The 21,595-nt window shown below is 36.8% G+C and overlaps 1 protein-coding gene across 1 annotated transcript in view; it reads right to left on the bottom strand.

The window, feature by feature from the left end:
- The window catches only part of adamts10 (ADAM metallopeptidase with thrombospondin type 1 motif, 10), an 87,933-nt gene that overhangs the window by 5,097 nt on the left and 61,241 nt on the right, over positions 1–21,595 (bottom strand). The window contains 5 exon segments of the mRNA XM_056463765.1: positions 1,137–1,266; positions 5,811–5,937; positions 6,758–6,921; positions 8,872–8,952; positions 19,916–20,039. Of these exon segments, the coding sequence (XP_056319740.1) occupies positions 1,137–1,266; positions 5,811–5,937; positions 6,758–6,921; positions 8,872–8,952; positions 19,916–20,039 (626 nt within the window).

Genomic DNA, 21,595 nt, shown 5'->3' with positions numbered 1-21,595 from the left:
ACTGATCTAACTACAGCTATTCTTGGGTAAACAACTATTTGCTTCAAATGATTCAGTCAGAACAAATCAGTTACTGATTCACAGATTCAAATGATCAAATCAGTTTGAGTTTCATGGATAATTTTCACTCATTTGGTTTTCGATCCAGTCAGAGTAAGTTTCCATTTAAGGATTCCCCAATTCAAATGATTCAGTCAGAGAAAGTCTCCAGTTAACAACTCACTGATTCAAATAATCTTTTCAGAGTGAATCTCCACTTTATGATTCACTTACTCAAATGAGCTTTTTAGAGTAAGTATCCAGTTAATGAATCACTGATTGAAATAATCTGTTTAGAGTGAATCTCCAATTAACGCTTTACTTTTTCGAATGACCTTTCAGAGTGAGACTCCAGTTAACGAATTTCTGATTTAAATGATCTGTTCAGAGTGAATCTCCACTTACGATTTACTTGCAGACAATAATCTTTTAAGAGTGAGTCTCCAGTTAACGAATCACTGATTCAAATTATCTGTTCCGAGTGAATCTCCATTTTACGAATCACTTGCTCAAATTATCTTTTCAGCGCGAGTCCCCAGTTAACGAATCACGATTTAAACGATCCGTTTAGAGTTAATTTCCACTTTATGATTCATATACTCAAGTGATTTTTTTAGAGTGAGCCTAAAGTTAATGAATCACTGATTCAAATGAAAAAGTCAATTTCAAACAGTAACACAAACTAATGAAAATATGGGTTGCTTATTGCAGTGTCAGCTTCATTTAACTCAAATGTGCCTTACTTAACTCTAAAGTCATAATGCATATAATTGAATATATTTAATTAAATCACAGCTTGTGTGTTTTGACAAATCAAATTTGTCCAAATCTCAATTTTATTTCATTGTATTGTGCAGCCCTAGTATAAATAGTTACAGTTACTGTCAAATCAGTTTCCAGATATGTCTTGAAGGCATCAGGACACACTAAAAATTACCACAAATCTGATGTGTCCTTATGCAGCTGTGACCACAGTTATGTGATCGAAACTCCATATGTTCCCCCCTAGCAAGCATACTCATAATACATATGTGATCAGACCTCTTGGGAAGGATTTTAATGCAAAACACACAAACACAAACACACAGAACACCCACGTTGGAGGGCAGGGCTCCAGGTTGCATGGTCTTTTCTTGTCTTTGGGCTTGTTCTTCTTGTCACAGAAGTGATTGTAAACCACAGAGAGATCAGCTTGTTTCTTGCACACTACCTGCTGGACTTGAACCCCTGTGACACAGAGAACAGGCTTTATTATATAAAAAGCACAGTTGATTATTGTAAACTCAATCAGACAAACATGAAGCTTTGATGTTTCATTACTGTCTTTATGTAAATACACAGTCTCTGTAAAGGTATTTTCTGTTTGTTGTGCCAGTTTTATTGAAAACTATGGCTATTTTCCAAAGCCAAATGCTGCCTAAATAGGCCTTATATTATATACCTATACATACACACACACACATATACACACACATATATATATATATATATATATATATATATATATATATATATATATATATATATATATATATATATATATATATATATATACACACATATATACACATATATACATATATACATATATACATATATATATACATATATATATATATATATATATATATATATATATATATATATATATATATATATATATATATATATATATATATATATATACATATATATATACATATATATATACATATATATATACATATATATATACATATATATATACATATATATATATATACATACATACACACACACACACACACACACACACACACACATATATATACATATGTATGTATATATGTATTTATATATGTAACTGAAATGGAACCTAACAAAATCATATACTTGTTGATAACCAGAAGAATACCAAAATAATATGCATTCTTATTTTTAATCAACACTTTAAGTTAAATTTTGGATTTATTTTAATGCACTGTCTTCTCCTTTAAGGTTGTTAGCCATCAATCTTCACGATGCCTTAAAATGATTCTGGAACAAATTAGTTCTGAGCTACAGCTAATAGTTTCTTATCAGCAAGAAGAAACATGGGTCATTTACTCTCAAAGCATGAATGCAAAAAAAGCTTGAGGATAGGAAGCAACATCAAAGCTGGGGTTCTTAGTATATAAAATCTGTATAATCGTTTTAATCCCAGCCTTTTAAACAGTTCATGTGTATCTTTACAAACCGACATGGGGCATTTACTGTACACTGTTTGTGTGAACCAAGTTGGATTTTCGTATGCATTTAGTAATCACTGTGAACGTGTATACAATTTATGTCAGTTGCTTTGAGGAAAAACTTTAAAGGGATGATCATCCAAATATGAACATTTACTGTTTAATTAAACATGCTTAGGAAATCATGAGATGTGCTTGACTTTTTTTCTTTATAGCTTAAATAGTAAATGCACATGAGCAAAAAGAACAAGACAAAACTGTGGTTTCTGAAGACTCGCTACAATCCAACTCGCTCTTTAAGATCTCAAAACTCAGAGCTTCTGGTAGAACCTGGAATAGCAAAGTCGAGTAAAGGAGGTAGAGTCTTCTCATTTATAGCTCCTAAACTCTGGAATAGCCTTCCTGATAACGTCTGAGGCTCAGACACACTCTTCCAATTCAAAACTAGATTAAAGACTTATCTGTTTAGTAAAGCATACACTCAGTGCACCACTTAGCGGGCTTCCACAAAGGTTCTGCATCTTGTTTATATACACTATGAACAGCAGCTACGCTAATTATTCTCTTTATTCTCCATTTCCACCAGGGGATACTCTTCCCGAGGCCCTCAGACTATGCAGAGTCACTTTGATCCAAGACCAATGACGAGATGATCCCAAGGTTTCCATATCCTGGACCAGGCCGTATCCTGAGCAGCTACTGTGGTGGTCATGGAACAGTGAAGAACATGAGACTGATTCCTGTGACGCTCCAGGGACAGACGAGTCTTCGCTGAGGCCAGCTTCCAGCCTCCGCCGCTGAGACTGCAGCTCTGCACAAGACGTTTGGCCAGCGGAGAAATTAAAATGGTCGTGCCCAACTGAGTCTGGTTTCTCTCAAGGTTTTTTTTCTTCACTTTCGCCAATTAGTGAAGTTTTTTTTCCCTCTCCGCTGTCGCCACTGGCTTGCATGTTTCGGGATCTATAGAGCTGCGCATCGTTGGATTTACTCTTCAGTGTTTGGACTCTCAGTAGTGATTTTTAAACCACACTGAACTGAGCTGAACTGAACTGAACTTAAACACTAAAAACTGAACTACACTGTTCCTATTTACTATGACCTTTTATGTGAAGCTGCTTTAGCACACAATCTTCATTGTAAAAGTGCTATACAAATAAAGGTGAATTGAATTGAATTTAGCTATGCAAGTGAAGCGCTTGTGTCATCAGGATTTATATGTATTAAAGGGATAGTTTGCCAAAAAAAAAATTGTCAATTTACACATTATTTACTCTCTGTAAAGTGGTTCCAAACCTTTGACTTCCATAGTAAAAAAACAAATACTAGTCAATAGCTACAGGTTTCACCACGATCACCAGCAATATAAATATCTGGAGAACATTCATTATCATCCGGACTACAATCCTGTCACCATATGCACTACAAATCCTGTCATGCACCAAACACACTTGTTTCGGTTCTCTATTGATTATACACACAGCTGGGAACTGCTCAAGTACTGATTATGCAGACTATATAAATGGCTTGCTTTGACACTCTTATTGCTGAGTCTTGTTTGGTTATACCCTGCAACATAATGAAGCCGTCTTCTAGTCTAGTCTTTCCGTGTCTAACCCTTGCCTTGTTTACATTGTCTGCTGCCTGTATCGACCATTTGCCTGTGACCTGACTACGCTTCTGGATTTCCCTGTATGTACCTATTTGCCCCTGTGTTTGACCATTTCCTATATGACTACTCTTTAATAAAAATGCACATGGATCCTCATCTCTGTTGTCAGCGTCCCTACATTTTACTGGCTTTGTTTAAAATATCTTCCTTCGTGAAAAAGATAGAAACTCAATCAGGTTGGGAACAAGTGGAGGGTAAGTAATGACAGTTTTCAGGTGTACTATCCCTTTAACCTTTTATGTGCTTTTGGGGATGTTTTCATCTACTTTGGGGTGTTTTTGAGGCTTAATTTGGCCACAACTTTCTCTGTGTTTAGGCAAATGGAATGATTTTTTTCTAGACAAATTTTATTTTGACACATATTTCGGGAAAATGCTTTAAAATTTGTTGCAAATTCAGCAATACACATTGGAAAAGTTCACTACCCTTTCACTATGTTGGTGGCTGTTTTGCCCCATTATGACAATTTTTAATTTTAAAGTCATGACACCATATAATCATGCATTTTTGATTGTTGCTGGTTTTCTGTGTTAGAAAAAGCTAAATTTGTATTTTTTACTTTTGATCATCAGTTGCATTGCAAAAAAAGCTTAGTTTCTAGCTTAAAACCATATGGTTATATGGAGTGTGTGTGTGTGTGTGTGTGCGTGTGTGTGTGTGTGTGTGTGTGTGTGTGTGTGTGTGTGTGTGTAAAAGAGATCTTCGCGCATATACAGTTGAAGTCAGAATTATTAGCCCCCCTGAATTATTAGCCCCCCGTTAATTTTTTTCCCCAATTTCAGTTTAAAGGAGAGATTTTGTCAACACATTTCTAAACATAATAATTTTAATACCTCATTTCTAATAACTGATTTATTTTATCTTTGCCATGATGACAGTAAATAATATTTGACTAGATATTTTTCAAGACACCTCTATACAGCTTAAAGTGACATTTAAAGGCTTAACTAGGTTAATTAGGTTAACTAGGCAGGTTAGGATAATTAGGCAAGTTATTGTATATCGATAATTTGTTTTGTAGACAATCGAAAAAATATATAGCTTGAAGGGGCTAATAATTTTGACATTAAAATGGTTTTAAAAAAAATAAAAACTGCTTTTAATCTAGTCGAAATAAAACAAATAAGAGTTTTTCCAGAAGAAAAAATATGATCAGACATGCTGTGAAAACCATATGAAATGTCCTTGCTCTGTTAAACATCATTTGGGAAATATAAAAAAAGAAAGAAAAAAAAAATCTAATGGGGGCTAATAATTCTGTCCTTAACTGTAGCTTGATATGTTTGAGGAAATAAAAAAACAAGCAGATCAGCTCTCAGAACATAGTGAACATAGTAAGTGTATTTATGCGCACACCCTATAATTTGATGATTTACTCCATAAAATCCGAAACTTTTTTTGCACAGGCTTATCTAAAGGGTTAATGCTGCTAATTGGTGATCAACAGTAAAACTGTGAAGTTTTACATCTTCCCAACAGTAAAAAAAACACCAACAATCAACAATGCATGATTATTTGGTCTTATGGCTTCGCAATCAAAAAAATGTTATAATAAGTCAATGAGGAAAAAACAGCCACGAACATAACGAAAAGTTAGTCAATTTGAACAGTACACAAGGGTTAATAAAGTTTTTTCAGTACATGTTTTTGACTTTTAAAGTGACATTTATAGTTTACTTGGAGTTAATAAATCACCAAAGACCATGACTTTTAGCAACAACAAAATAAATACTATAATGTTCTGCAGAAGAAAAAAAAATATCATGAATCTCAAATTCGGTAGTTTTTAATCTCAGAATCGGTAATTTTTCATTTAAGGGTTAACTATGCTTTTAAGTAGCATTTTCTTTTGTCAATGATTGCAATATGTTTGTCTGTGAATAGAAAACTCTCACCTCCTGCACACAGTGCAGAGCAGCGAGACCAGGATGTATAATGCCAAGCATAACTGCTCAGAGGATCTCTGCTGACTGGAGGGTTAAATCGATATTGAATCCCTGGATTCTCTTCACGGACCAAGACCTGCCACACATTAAACAACGAAGGATTGAACAGGTTAATCTGACCATCAAACACTTTGATTTTAAACATCTACCACTTTAAAACATTCTTATTTGAAGCTGGATTGTTAAAGTGACCTTGTCACTGTATGCTTGTTCCAATTTTAGCCTTCATGCGCAGCATAATGTACTAAAACTGTTTATGAATGAAATGTCTGCTAAGATTTAAAGATCAAAGTGCACAAATTAGTTTGATCTCCTAAAAGAAAGAGTCCATTGTGAACTGCTGAGACGAGTCAGTAATTAGAGTTTCGCTTCTGTAACTGATCTATGAAGCTCTGTAAGTAATTTGCATAAGGTCAGCCTGTCCTCTTTATTTTGCCTTTAAGAAAGATCATATTTTAAACTTGGATAGATCTTTAAAACTAAATTAACCAGCCTATATAGTAAAACAAGTAACTTTTGGTAAATTTCACAATAATTCCCCATCTTCCATTACTAGCACAGATAGTCCTGACCCTAAACGACACCATGGTTGCTGAGCCGGGCTAATCTAAATGGCCAATCTAAAAACAAATCTACATTGTTTACACTTTTCAGGTAATTAACCTACAAGTGGATTACCCCCAGCAAATCAAACAAAGATAGCAGAAGATATTTACAAAAAGAATCACAACAGAAGAAAAAAAAAGCACTTCAGCTTTAAATAACATTTGTCCAGAAAATTACACTTGACCCCATAGCAAATACATTGCAGCTGTCTAAATTCTAAGGCATCTGTACCAACAGAGGCAGAGCACAAATATCCTGCTTGAAAAGACCACCCAGCATCTCTGACTTACCATCACGATCAGGGTCATATTGGTGGGTCCGAGAGCTTCCAGGGTCTCTGGTTCATTGGCGGGTCGGCGGTAGTGGAAGGTACCACCGGCAATGTCGAATCGGCGCGGCGTGTCGATGGTCAGCTTGCCATTGATGAAGTACTGATCCCCTTTGCTCTTCAACACTAGTGATAATGAAAATCATTAACAGGCCACAATACATAACAGACTCTTTCAATGCAGAGCGTTCATTTACATATTTATGCTCAAACTAATTGCTAAAACTAAAATCAAATAAAAAAAGTTTTAAAGGAACCGTTCATACTAAAAAGTACATTCTGTCATCATTTACGCTACTTTCACTTGTTCAAAACCTATTTGAATTTCTTTCTTCTGTTGTACACAAAGGAGGATATTTTGAAGAATTAACTTTCATTGTATTTTTTTTATTCCTACTATGGATGTCAACGGCAGCTTTTTCCCAACATTTTTCAGAATATTATCCTTTGTGTTCAACAAAAGAATAAAAAAAATCATTAAATTTTAGAATCATTTGAGTGTAAGTGAATAGTAAATGGGTGGTGAACTATCCCTTTAACTAATACATATCATTGGTGGTGCTTTTTCAAAATTGGGGTACCAAAGTATCCAAAAATGCATTTTTTTGTTTTCCAGTTATAAACCTACAGAGCCAACTAAGGGCTATGGAAAATATGAGATACTGTAACTTTATTGCATTTCTGGACTAAGAATGTTCCTGGACTAAAAACGCTCCTGGTTGACTAGTAGTTATTGATTTTAAGCCATTACAAAAATGTCAATTCAAGCAGTGCTTTTCAATGTGTGAGTTAACATTTGAATCAACATTAAAATAACATATCAGTAAACAAGTGCTTTTTGTTTGTTTTCAGCATGAAAGACGAGACACTGACACAATCATCATCTATGCAGTGGTGGATGAGCCTGTGTGTTCCATATGGATTGAATAATCTGAGAATATCTGTTTTCTACATGTGAAAGTACACATTTTGTTTTCTACAGATGTACAATTACTGGCCACTTTATTAGGCACACCTTACTAGTACTGAGTTGGACCCCCTTTTGCCTTCAGAACTGCCTTAATCTACAATCCATCCTTGTTGACTCTAAATTCTGACCCTACCATCCGAATGTTGCAGCAGAAATCGAGTCTCATCAGACCAGGGAACATTTTTCCAATCTTCGATTGTCCAATTTTGGTGAGCCTGTGCAAATTGTAGCTTCAGTTTCTTGTTCTTAGCTAACAGAAGTGGCACCGAGTGTGGTTTTCTGCTGCTGTAGCCCATCCGCCTCAAGATTGGACGTGCTCTTCTGCATACCTCGGTTGTAACGAGAGGTTATTTGAGTTACTTTTGCCTTTCAATCAGCTAGAACCAGTCTGGCTTTTATCCTCTGATCTTTATCATCAACAAGGCATTTGCACCCACAGAACTGCCGCTCACTGGATATTTTCTCTTTAAAATATGTGCGTGAAAATCCCAGCAGATCAGCAGTTTCTGAAATACTCAGACCAGCCCTATTGCCACTAACAACCATGCCATATTCAAAGTCACTCAAATCACCTTTCTTCCCCATTCTGATGCTCGATTGGAACTGCAGCAGATCATCTTGACCATGTCTACATGCCTAAAAGCATTGAGTTGCTGCCATGTGATTGGCTGATTAGCAATTTGCGTTAACGAGCAGTTGGACAGGTGTACCTAATAAATTGGCCGGTGAGTGAATATTTCTATGTCTGTAAAGCAAGTATACACAGACTTTATTTTTTTGACATGCCCTGTTTACTGTCATTATTTTACAAAAGCGCAATGGTTTGTTGCATGACAGTTAGATGAACAGATATTAAAACATGTACTTTAATACTAATATCCTCAAAGACAAACAAACATTAACCGATTGCAATGTACAACACTTAATTTTAAAAAGTAAAAAAGTCATCTCAGCCGATCCACAGGAGGCACCTTAAAGCATCTTGAATCTGTATTTTAATTTAGTGTAAAAACTATTTACGAAATCCACTAACCCCAACAGTGTATTAGTTCTGGTTCTCATGAGAGGTTCATATTTAAGTCAAACCATGAAAAATGGTGTCTCACCCAAGTAATTCAGAGAGACGTTGAGCTCTTGGATGTGTATGAATACAGATCCTTTGGGGATTCTGACCACCTCTTCATAACCTGAGGAAAAAACACAGACACATATGCATACATTTATTCATAGCAAGAGAACAATGCAGTTTGTGGTGCTTCAGCGAGAGTGACTGTGATGGGATATGCAGAGGTTTGAGATTCCGACTGAATTCCTGGGCAACGTCCCTCAGTTCTGCTGCCCAACACACAACGTGTTTAAGGCCAGATTCCACCACAGGCTTGCAAACAGCTCCAGCCTCTGACCGAAGAGTAAAAAAAAGAAAGCTAATTTTTCAATCCAGTCCTGCCACAGACGGGGATCTTGTTATGATCATTCAACAGGCAATGTGGTGAAAACTGTGTCACAAAACATTAAACCATCTGCAAACCAACTAAGCATGGGGATCATGACCAATTTAAGCATTCTGATTTAGTTTAAGTTGGTTAATTATTCCATTAATTAGTAAAGCAATTCAGTTCAATTAACTTTATAGCTTGTAATGTGCTTACAGTTACAGTTTACATCCTTTAAATACTGAATAATTTTAGTTAATGTACTTACTATATAGTTAGGGTTAAAATATGAGTTGGGTTTAGGGTAACATGTAGTTATGCATAATGTACTGTAGTTACCATAGCAAGTGCATTATAAGTCACAAGGAGACTTTAAATAAAGAGCTAGCAGCAATTCTTATTGTATTTTCAACATACTGCTAAAACAGTGATAAACTTACACTTAAAAGAAGCTCAGTTTCTCTGAATTTACAATTTGTAGTCAAGTGTTTGAGTAAAATGTATATTTTTCTATAAAAAACTGCTGTCATTCCTTACAAATTTGATAATAAAATGCTTTTATTTACAGTATTTTTTGCATTAAATTTAAAAAGAGCATTTTAATCATTTATTTCAAGGAAATTAAGGATATGATACCCAAATATTGTTCTGAAATAACTTACATTTAATTGTTTTTCCCAAATATCACAAATATTTAAACCATTCATCTTTCCAAAACATCACTTCATAACATATTAATCTTGGAGTCCACATCGCTGAGGATCTGACATGGACTGCTCACACAGATGCAGTGCTGAGGAAGGCACAACAACGCCTCTTCTTTCTCAGGTGCCTCAGGAGGGTTGAAATGAACCCCCACATCCATTTATTCTACACCTGCACTGTGGAGACTAGCTGACTAGCTGCATCACCACCTGCTATGGAAACAGCACCAGCAGCAATTGCAAAGGTCTACATAGAGTTGTATGAACTGCTGACCACATAGTAGGAGGTGAGCTTCCCTCTCTCCAGGACATCTACACCAGGCGGTGCATGAGGAAAGTCAAGAGAATCATCAGCAACTCCAGCTGCCCAATCCATGCTGCGGAACTGTCTGCTTGAGGGTACTAGAAAGAAAAGCTCTTTCTACTACCCTCAAGCAGAAAGTTCCGCAGCATCTGGTCATGCACCAGCCAGCTTAAGGAAAGCTTCTTCCCACAGACTATCACAGTGATGAACACTTGATACACCTCACACAAACTCTTTCCATACCCCTCACTGCAAACCATCAAGATGTAGCATGCACTGCACTTTACCCAAATCCGTAGATAAAACAACATTGCTTACAATAAATTTCCAATAACAGTCAAACTATGTGTATACCTTTTTGATTGTGTACTTGTCTATCTGTGTCTAAATGTTTGTAATGTGTGTTTTTCTTTACATATTTAAAGTCTTTCATGTATTTATTGTCTTTTACATATTTATAGTCAACAATGCTAAAGGTATATTGTCTATATTTTCACTGTCTGTATTTTGCACTGTCTGGAGGCAGCGCCTAAGCTTTTCACCCATCATAGTACACGTGCTGCTGATGATGTGACAATAAAAACTGATTTGATTTCTCTTTTGAATCAAACATGAGGAGAATATTAAGATAATCAGATTACTTCCATTTATTCATTCATTTTCTTGTCGGCTTTAGTCCTTTTATTAATCAGGGGTCGCCACAGAGGAATGAACCGCCAACTTATCCAGCATTTGTTTTATGCAGCAGATGCCCTTCCAGCTGCAACCCATCACTGGGAAACACATACACACTCATTCACACACATACATTATGGACAATTTAGCCTACCCAATTCACCTGTACTGCATGTCTTTGGACTGTGAGGGAAACCAGAGCACTCGGAGGAAACCCATACGAACGCAGGGAGAACATGCAAACTCCACACAGAAACGCTAACTGACCCAGCCAAGGCTCGAACCAGGGACCTTTTTGCTGTTAGGCAACAGCACTACCTACTGCGCCACTGCGTCGCCCAGATTACTTCCATTACCAGGGAAAAGTTATTCATACTGCTACACATTTCATTCACTTAAAATAACCTAATCAAAAGTAAACCGTTTTGGAACTGAACAAACTGAAAAGATCCAGCCAAAAAAAAACACAGTATTTTTGGAACAGGCTCTGAATTAGAACCCAAATATATATAAACTAAATCACTCTAAACATGTTCCCAGAGAGTTAGAAGCAGTTAAATCATTAGTGGTCATTCGTGTAGACTGGTCACTCAGCTGGCATATTTTGTGGAGCACAATGCCTGAAAGAATCTCATTCACCAACCGCATTTCTAAATAAAATGTGTGTCTTTGTCTTCAAATTGTATTTGTATGCTCCAAAATTCAACACAAATACAGCAGGAGCCAAAAATAGGCCATCATCTGGGCATCTGCGAGCCACTGCGGTCAGTGTTTCTTCTGCCGGCCGCCCAGGGAGTGGTTCACTGAAGCTTCCTGCAGCTGAGAATAGCCCTCAGTCCAGCAGACTGACTATCAACAACACCAAACCCACGCTGAACATCTGAACTGTTGCTGTTCACTGGATCAATTCTGGCTGGCTATTATATTACGAAACAAACATAATGAAACTACATTTTTGGAACAACAAATAATAACTTCACTTCTAGTTGTGTAACACGGGGAGTGACAGAGACAACTGAGGTTTGGATGCACTTGCAGGTTTAATCAAAGTCAGGCAAGCAATGGTCAACACAGGTGCAAACAGATGTATAAAGGCAGTCCAGAATCGTAGTAAAACACAGGCGAGAGGTCGGTAGACAGGCGGCAGACAAGGAGAAAGGGAAACCAGGCAAAGATCAAAAACACGGAGGAACAAGACTAAGGGAAACGCGTTGTAATGTCACTTTACAGATAACAAGACTCAGCAAGGGAAGTGAGTGTGTGTGCTGCTTAAGTAGTGTGTGTAATCAGTCCGACAATCCTCAGGTGGTGCAAGTGTAATCAGTAGAGACTTGGAGCAGGTGTGAGTGTGTGTGGCATGACTGAATATGTAGTCCATTTGCAAGCAGATTTGTAGTCCTTATGTGCAAACCAGCAATCTAGGGAGTTATGATCGCTGGTGACCGTGACAAGTTGATCATTTGGTATCAGAAGTGGCTTATATGAAAGGGAAAGGCCTCTAGATTATGCTTATTTTACCAAAATAAAATATGGTCATGCCTTGATTTTTATTTATTAGGACAGTGAGGTCTGACTTTGCTTAGACAAAAGTCTTGTCACTTAACAGAAATAATGCACAGTACAGAATATAAAGTCACGGTGCAGTGGAAAAATAAGTAATATTGTGTATGACACTTATAAGTTTGGATGACTGCATCCATACATCTCTGCAATGACTCAAATTACTTATTAATAAAGTCATCTGGATTAGCAAGGAAAGCGTTCTTGCAGGACTCCCAGAGTTCATCAAGGTTCTTCGGATTCATCTTTAATGCATCCTCCATCATCTTATCCAAGACATGCTCAATAATGTTTATGTCAGGTGACTGGGCTGGCCAATCCTCGAGCCCCTTGACCTTCTTTGCTATCCTGCTGAAGAATTTGCCCTCTCCTGCGGTTTGTAATGTAATGGGCAGTACAAATGACTTGATATCTCAGGCTGTTGATGCTGCCATCCACTCTGCATCTCACATGCCCTCATACTGAATGTAACCCCAAACCATGATTTTTCCTGCACCAAACTTGACTGATCTGCGAGAATCTTGGGTCCCATGCGGGTTCAACAGATGATTCATCAGAAAAATCCACTTTCTGCCACTTTTCCAAATTATCAACTAGAAGTCAAGTAATTATTTGTTGCTCTTACAACTGGGATCGACGATAAGACTTTTGTAAGGTAGTGTATGGCATCTTCAAACTGTCAATGTATCATTACATACAGCAAAAATCAACACGTTTTCCAAGATCCCACAACATTTTGCAGCTCCTGCGTTGTAAAGTGTTAATAGCAGGTCTATCAAAAAATGTCATTATAAATGGAAGTCAATGGAGCAAAAACAGCCACCAACATAACAAAAGTGTAGTAAATTTTCCCAGAGTTTATTGTTGAGTTTTAAAAAACTTTTAAAGCATTTTTCCAAAATGTGTGTCAAAATAAGGTTTTTCAACAAAAATCATTCCATTTAGTTGAAACACAGAAAAATCTTTGGCCAAATTAAGACTCAAAATCACCAGAAAGTGGAATAAAAACAACCCAATCAGCACACAAGGGTTAACAATGTGACTTTTATTTACCCTTTTAGTAGTTTTGAATATGAATTAAATCTGTACAAATCTGTAAATGAACAAGAAAATGTACTGACAGCTGGTTTTATCTGGTTTATGACTTGTAATTTACAATATGGAACCCTGTACTACAAAAGAGTCAATATTTTGAGATTGAGATTTGTACATAATCTCAAACTGAATAAATAAGCTTTTATTGATGAATGGTTAGCTGAGATTGGACAATATTTGGCAGAGATTCATGTATTTGAAAATATGGAATCTGTGAACTCAATAATCAATATACTGTGGAAAATTGCATTTAAAGTTGTCTAAATTCAGTTTTTAGCAATAAATATTCTGAATCAAAAATGGAATAAATATAAATAATTTTTGGTTTAAAAGAAAAATCGATAATTTATGCACGATAAGACAGGTTTTCCAGTCCAGAGTTACATACAGTCCCTGACAAAAGTCTTGTCACTTATCTATTTTGTAGAAACACCTGCTATTAACCTGACTTTTAATTAATCAATTGGTGTTAGGAAGAGCTCATATGAAAAGCTAAAACCCTCCCAAATGGTGTTTAATGCACTGAAATAAATAAGTTTTACTGAAAAAAGAATTATCATTTAATCAAAACAGAAAAGTCAAATTTTGGCAGGTCAAAAGTTCTGTCGCCTATACGGAAATTTAATACATTTACTGAAAATAAAAAAGGCAGCAAATTAAGTAGTGGTGCTGTAAGATCCACATTTAATATCTTGTATGAATTCCATGAGCTTGAAGAACTGCATCCATGTGGTTTGGCAAGGATTCATACAATTTATTGATGAAGTCATCAGGAATAGCATAGAAAGCAGTCTTGCATGCCTCCCAAAGTTCATCAATATTCTTTGGTTTTGTCTTACATGCTTCCTCTTTCATCCTACCCCACATATGCTCAATGATGTTCATGTCTGGTGACTGGGCTGGCCAATTCTGGAGCGTCTTGATCTTCTTCGCCTTGAGGAACTTTAATGTGGAGATGGAAGTATGCGATGGAGCACCATCCTGCTGCAGAATTTGGCCTCTTTTATGGTTGGGAATATAAGAGGTAGCTAAGATTTCTTGGTAATTTAGACTATGAATGTTGCCCTCCACTCTGCAGATCTCTTGCACACCCCAATACTGGATGTAACCTCAGACCATGATTTTTCCACCACCAAACTTCACTGTTTTCTGGGTGAATCTCGGATCCATGCGGGCTCCAGTAGGTCTCCTGCAATACTTACGGTGACTGTGGTGTAATTCAACAGAAGATTCATCTGAAAAATCCACCTTCTGCCACTTGTCTATCCATTTAGCAGGCAAATGCCTTGACAAATGCCACACGGTTTTTCAATTGTCTTTTGTTTAGTGCTGGCTTCTGGGAACTGATTCTGCCATGGAGGCCATTTCGATACAGAATCCGACAAACTGTTCTGGTTGACACAGGGACTGCAGGTGACCAGATTGCGTGGAGCTCTGCGGCAGTGGAAAATGGGCTGGCCTTAGATTTTCGAGCCAACAAATGGTCCTCTCAAGCAGTTGTCTTTCGGGGTCTGCCTGACCTGGGCTTGTCAAAAACATCTCCAGCCTCTTCACATCTGTTTTTTATCCTATGTACTTGACGCCGAGACACTTTGAAGGTGTCTGCCACATCAGAAATGGATCTGATCTTCAGCCTCTTGATAATCAACACTTTAGTCTCAGGGTGAATCTTAGGCATGTTTGCAGAGGTCTAGTGTTCTTTTATACACAGACCTAATTGATCCATTATTAGTCACAGGTGAAGCTCATATTACAAGGCGACAACACTTATGTCTTTGCAAAAACTGACTCAATGGCCTTTACAAAGCTGGGAATATTAGAATACTTTTTGACAGTTTCGTTTTGCACTGAAACAATATTACAAAAGCTGTGGGGATTAAAATGTGCCATTTCTTATAAAAAATCTTGATTAGAAATATATTTCAGTGACACTTCAAGTCAATTTGTACACAAGTGACAAGACTTTTGTCAGAGACTGTATACTGTATGAATTCAAACTACTAAAAATGTCAAAAATGTCACTTTTTTACATCTAAAGTTGTTGGCATCATAATGCAATTCAAAAGCACACTGCTTAAAACTGCTTTTTTATCATCATTGATCTGTTTGATGCTTTTATGGAAACCTTGATGCTTCAGATCCCTTCTGCCTCTTTAAATCTTCGTCCTTACTGAAGTGTGTCTGTTTCTGAAGAAAACATAGGAAGGAATTTGGTATAGCTGAGATCTTATATCCCAGCGTTTATGATTTGGGCCTTGCATGAGAGCAGGTAATTATGAAACGTCTTTTCAGCACGGCTGGCGTCCCTGTGCACCCCTCAACAGCAGGGCAGCCGTCCAACACATATCTGACCTGAAGCACCATGCTCACTGCACATTGTGTGAGTTTCCATAAAGTCATCATATAGTTTCTCTGAACACCTCTAAAGCCTGGTGCTTAATGCACAAATTCTGATATTTATGCATTGTTTGTATATTTGTGTGCAAGTCATGTTGCATTTCATACAGTTGATTGCCAACATAATGCAGCAGAACAGCTAATTGTGCTTTGAAGCCGACTGAATGCAGTTATTTGCCCTTAAATTCAATAAACAGGGCATAACTGCACCTGTGTGATGTTTAGGTCTTATATTTTCGTCAGACTTTATGACTTTGTCCTTAATAGCAAAACTGAAACGTTCAGAGCTCAGAAACTAAACCAATATTGATTTCTTATATTTCAGATGCAATAAATCTCAATCAGCACACAGTGATTTAATAATGACTTCAGTCAGTTAAAGACCACAGACACCCGCAATGCAAAATGCAGAGTTTTTAATCCCTGTTCGGCATGCGGTATGAAATTCCATTAAAACAACACTTTTCCTCCAGTCCTTACCTCATACTCGCATCCAATACCTCAGTTTGGTGAAAAATAAAAAAAATGAACCACCGAAATGACACGAAACTCCAAAGGAAATATCGATAGCGTGGTGACGCATTAATCAATCTATGTGCTATAACATGTAGGGTTAGGTACCAAAACCTGCCTAACTTCGGTGCCACTTGCATACATACAGCTGGAGGATTGAAAGACGGATTACATGGACTATTTAGACAGCACACATGCATACGTTGTTGCTGAGTCTTGTTTACTGCACTTGTGACATTCCAACGCATTTCCCTTGTCTTGCTTTGCCGTGTTTGGACCCTCGCCTTGTTTGACTGTTTATTCCAGTCTGCTGCCGGCCTACTGACCATCTGCTGCTTATTTGACTACAACTCTGGATTGCCTGTGTACATCTGCTTACTCCTGCATTGACCACTGCTTTCCTGACCATTCTCCGTTTAATAAACTTGCATTTGGATCCACACTCCCATTGTCAGCGTCACAGCACGTTACAATACCTTAGTTTGTCAAAGGGGCATGAACAATATGTTGCTGAAGAAAAGTAAAAGTGCCGAACTGCAGTTAAAGTAGAAAAATGAAAAATAAACACACAAAATGACATGATACTCCGGAGGAAACGTGGATAGCATAGTGACGTGACATTAATCAATCTATGTGCCATTATATGTAAAACAGGATCACGAAAGGAACATTCAAATAGCAACTCATGTAAACGCCTTTCTCATATTATTGTCTTATTCAGAATTGTCCATGTAAATGTAGTCACAAGCCCAACCCTAGAAAAAAGATGCTCCCTGATTTTGATGACAACCTTTCTATAGACTAGTAGTAAGCTAGTGTAATGTTAATTGCATAATGCAAATCTTAAATTCATGCTAACGAACAAATGATCAGAAGAAATATATGAATGCAATTCGAATCAAATATATAAAACATGAATTGATGTGTACTTTAAACTTTAATTATATTGTTCAATTAAAATGGTTTTTTTTGTCAAATAAAAAAGTTTTTCTAGGTTCATCCACCATAATTTTGTGGCTGAAAAGTATCGGTTCAGGCAGCGTTTTTACACCGGCACTATTTTAAAAGTATTGATTTAGCACCATTATCGAAATAACCCCAAATGATACCCACCCTAATAACATGTAAAACGGGATCATGAAACAAACATTCACAAAATAACTCATGAAAACACCTTAATCATATTATTGTCTTATTCAAATTAAAGGCAAATAATTAAATTACTGGTGTCCATGTAAACGTTGTCACTGATTCAACAGCCCATTCATAATGAGAGCCATTTATATTGAATGAATCAGCCATTTGAATTAATCAAATTAATAAATTACTCAATGACTTATTCATTTCCTAGCCAAATTTAAAACAATTAATTAATTACATTGGTTAGTCGATACACTCTGTGATTAATTATACTTAAACATTGTTAGACTTAATTAGACTTAAATATTGAGGCAAAATTTACCATGTATCTCTCTCTCTCTCTGTACCATTTTTGGCCTTTTTATTTTCATTTAATTTACTTTTAATTCTTATAAAAAGCTATAGCTTGAAAAACATATTTTTTTTTATGTCTGCCTATTGTACTTCGTCAAATGTACAATAAAATAATTTGTATAAAAAGTTGGTTCCACGTTATACCATTAAACTGCTTTTGGCCTTCATCCTTGCTTTTCTTTTATAGTCAGCTGATTTTCATCTCATTTTTGACAACACGACTCGATCACTTCTTGCGTCTGTTCAGTGTCATGACATACCTCAAAGAAATCATAATTTCTTTAAGGAAGAACAGAGGCTTTGAAACATGAAAACTACTCTCAACACATTTTTGGTGCAAAATACACTTAATTACACTAGTAGAGTTGCTAAACCCCCCACTCAAGTCTGCAAACCCCTAAAATTGTTCACACCTTTTCACCCCATTAGCAACGGTTCTGCTCAAAGTGCAAACTCATGTTAACATTTCCCAGTTCAATAACTGACAGAGAAGCGTGCTTACTGACAACTCAAGCTGAGAAAGTGCTGACTGGAGAACAGGAAAGCAGAATTACCAGGGGCATTGAAGAGGTCATTGTGCACCACTAAAGCAAAAAAGCAACAATCTCCCTTACGTCCTGGACAATCCAGTTCGCTTGGACTTCTGGGTTTGATCCAAGCCTCAAAATACTCTCCCAGATACCAGAGGAACTTGCCAAGGCTGCTCCCTGTACCTCAAAGCCTGTCACACACACATGCACACACTTTCTGAGGTTTGGCGGGGGGAGCTCCTCAATTCAAGCATCAGGCTTGTGTTACTTCAGTTAACAAGATAAAAAGCAGTCTCAAATGTGCATTTGCAGGCTTCACTTAAACGTTAAGAGGAAAAAAATTTTTGTATTTATCTTCTGAAGGACACTAAGAGGACATTTACAGAAGATACATTGCTGTTTTTTGATGCTTGTTGTACATTTGCATCGTTTTTGTCCCTGAAAATAAAGGCCAAATTATACTTTGATTTGTATGCATATGAGCTAATTTGGAGATATGTGTATTTGTAATGGCAACAAGTCATACAGTTGCGTGACCATCATTCATTCTTCACATCTACCATAATAAATGAAAAGTGTGAGCTGAATCCTACTCTATATGTGGCAAAACTGCATGAAGTTCTTCCATAAAACTGCATTTTTTTTGCGTGCATGTGTGTGTGTGTGTAAAGTCTAAAACATGCCATTATGCTTATTTTTTACTAACTTTGGAGGCTTGCCTTTAAATAACTTCAAGTTTTTTCTAAGCACTCATACAATGCAAGTGATTTAAATCATTTTTCACCACTTTGGTTCGTCCAAAAGGATGTCAAAGCTACGCCAGACCATTCTTTCATAGTCAAACAAAACATTTGAAAAAAAAAACTTCTGAAGAGGACAAAAACAATAGAAGCTAATGCTGAAGAGTGCTTATGTAAAGGGTTTTTGCTTAAACCATGCATAAATAGCTTTTGACTGTTGATTAATGTGATCTTAAGAGACGTCAGCAGACAAGAAAAGTTGTTTCAAAGTGCAACTTTTATTGCTGTCGATTTACAGTTGATGTTAAAATATGATTCCCCAATGTTAAATTAAAACGTCAGTGAGGGAACTGTGCTTTAATCTGTACATTGGCCCAGAAATAAATGGTTTCAGCTCTATTTAAAACTGAGAGGAAAAATAAATCAGCCTTTAACTTTGTTCTGAATTTGAACATTTGGCTCCAAATTCACAGCTATAGATACTCTACCTCTGTCAAGACACAAGCTGTTTTTATTGAATCTGTGCCATAGACTGCTTGAATTTAACACCAAAATGTTTTTTTTTTCATACAACTGTTTGTCTGAAACTGAATTGTCAGTGGAAACCTTTCTACATCCAGGTCCTCAGTGAGATAACTGGTATTTCAGCAATGTTTCTTTTGCACATATTGTTACAAATTGTTCAGAAGTGAACATGCTCAGTACCTCCTTCAGACACGGAGTCATTGAAGACCCCCTCGATGACCTGGCAGCTGCTCCCATCTCCTCCACAAACACGGCAGCGATCTTCCCGGACATCTGAGCCCAGGATCCGGTCACAGCCCACATGCTGCGCAGATACAAATTCAGAGGGGTCAATGGAAAAGTCACAATGTTTAAATGGGTCATGGATTGACCCACATTTTCCTTAGATAACAGACATAAAGGTCCTCAATCAAAAAACAGATTTTATTGAAATGACTGTTATTGTATTACACACTGTAATGTTTAATCTTAAGCTTTAATTACCGCACACATTTGCCATGGCATAGTTTTAATATGCTTCTGCAATGCCACAACACTCCCATCCAGAGATACATTATGTTTATTTATTGATGACGGGTGGGTTCGACTACTGGGCAAGTCTTTTTTAGCATATCCCAAAGAATCTCAATAGGGTTAAGTTCTGGACTCTGTTTGACCAATCCACGTGCAAAAAAGATGTCTTGTGCTCAAATTGTGAAAGAGTGGTTCAGGGAGCATAATGAATACTGTAATTGTCATCTTGGAATATCCATATGCCATCAGAGAAGAAAATCCTTCTTTGGACACATAACATTGACTAAGTTTACATGGACATCAGTAATCGAATTATTTGCCTTAATCTGAATAAGACAATAATATGATAAAGGTGTTTACATGAGTTGCTTTTTAAATGTTCCTTTCATGATCCCATTTTACATGTTATATCACATACAGTAATTCGATTAAGGTCATTGCATCACCATGCTATCCACATTTCCTCCAGAGTTTCATGTCATTTCTGGTGTTTCATTTTTAGTTTGTCTACTTTACCTGCAGTTTGGCACTTTTACTTTCATTCAGGAACATTTCATTCATGCCCCCCATAACAAACGAGACATTGGATGCGAGTATGAACTGCTGAAAGAGTGTTGTTTTAATGGAATTTGTTGCCACATGCCGAATGAGAGAAAAAACCTCTGCATTTTGCAGTGTGTGTGTCTGTGGTCCTTCACTGACTCATAAGGTGCAGAGAAAACGGGTTATTATGTACTGACGTCATTTATCTCATATGCGCTATGTCGCAGTAGCTTACTATGGCGAGGGAGGCAAGCGCGAGTATTTACAACGCTCCAACTACTTAAAAATGCAGAAACTCTGCACAATTTCACTGCGTGTGTGTTTGCTGGACAGTCTTTCACTGACACTTACAGCAGAAGCCCCTATCTGTGAAGAGCGCCAGCGCATAAGAGCCAATCGCAGTCTTTTCTGTTGAGTGTGTGAACCAATCAAAGGGGTGTAAGAAAGAACTTGCTAGAGAAGGCTCAGAAAGCTATTTATATTTATATTTGTTTATTTGCTATAAATTCTTGTGTTGTTTAAAGGTACAGTTTATATATCTGTTTGTATTAAAGGACAAAATTGTATTACAAATAGTATATAAATATAAATATATTTATACATTTTAATACAAGAATTGCTGTGCTGTGAAAAAAATATAAAACTGTGTATGGAAAGCATCGCCAATGCACTGTGATATCGAATTGAACCAAACCGATGGCATGATAATCGTAACCGAACCGTGAGACCAGTGTAGGTTCACATCTCTAGAGAATAGTGTCAAACAGCCGTGTGTGTACAGACTATCTTGTAGCAAAATGCAGC

The sequence above is a fragment of the Danio aesculapii genome, chromosome 8 (assembly GCF_903798145.1).
Source record: "Danio aesculapii chromosome 8, fDanAes4.1, whole genome shotgun sequence".
Lineage (NCBI taxonomy): Eukaryota > Metazoa > Chordata > Actinopteri > Cypriniformes > Danionidae > Danio > Danio aesculapii.
Note: the sequence above shows the minus strand (reverse complement) of the source record. Positions and strands in the feature narration are given on the sequence as shown.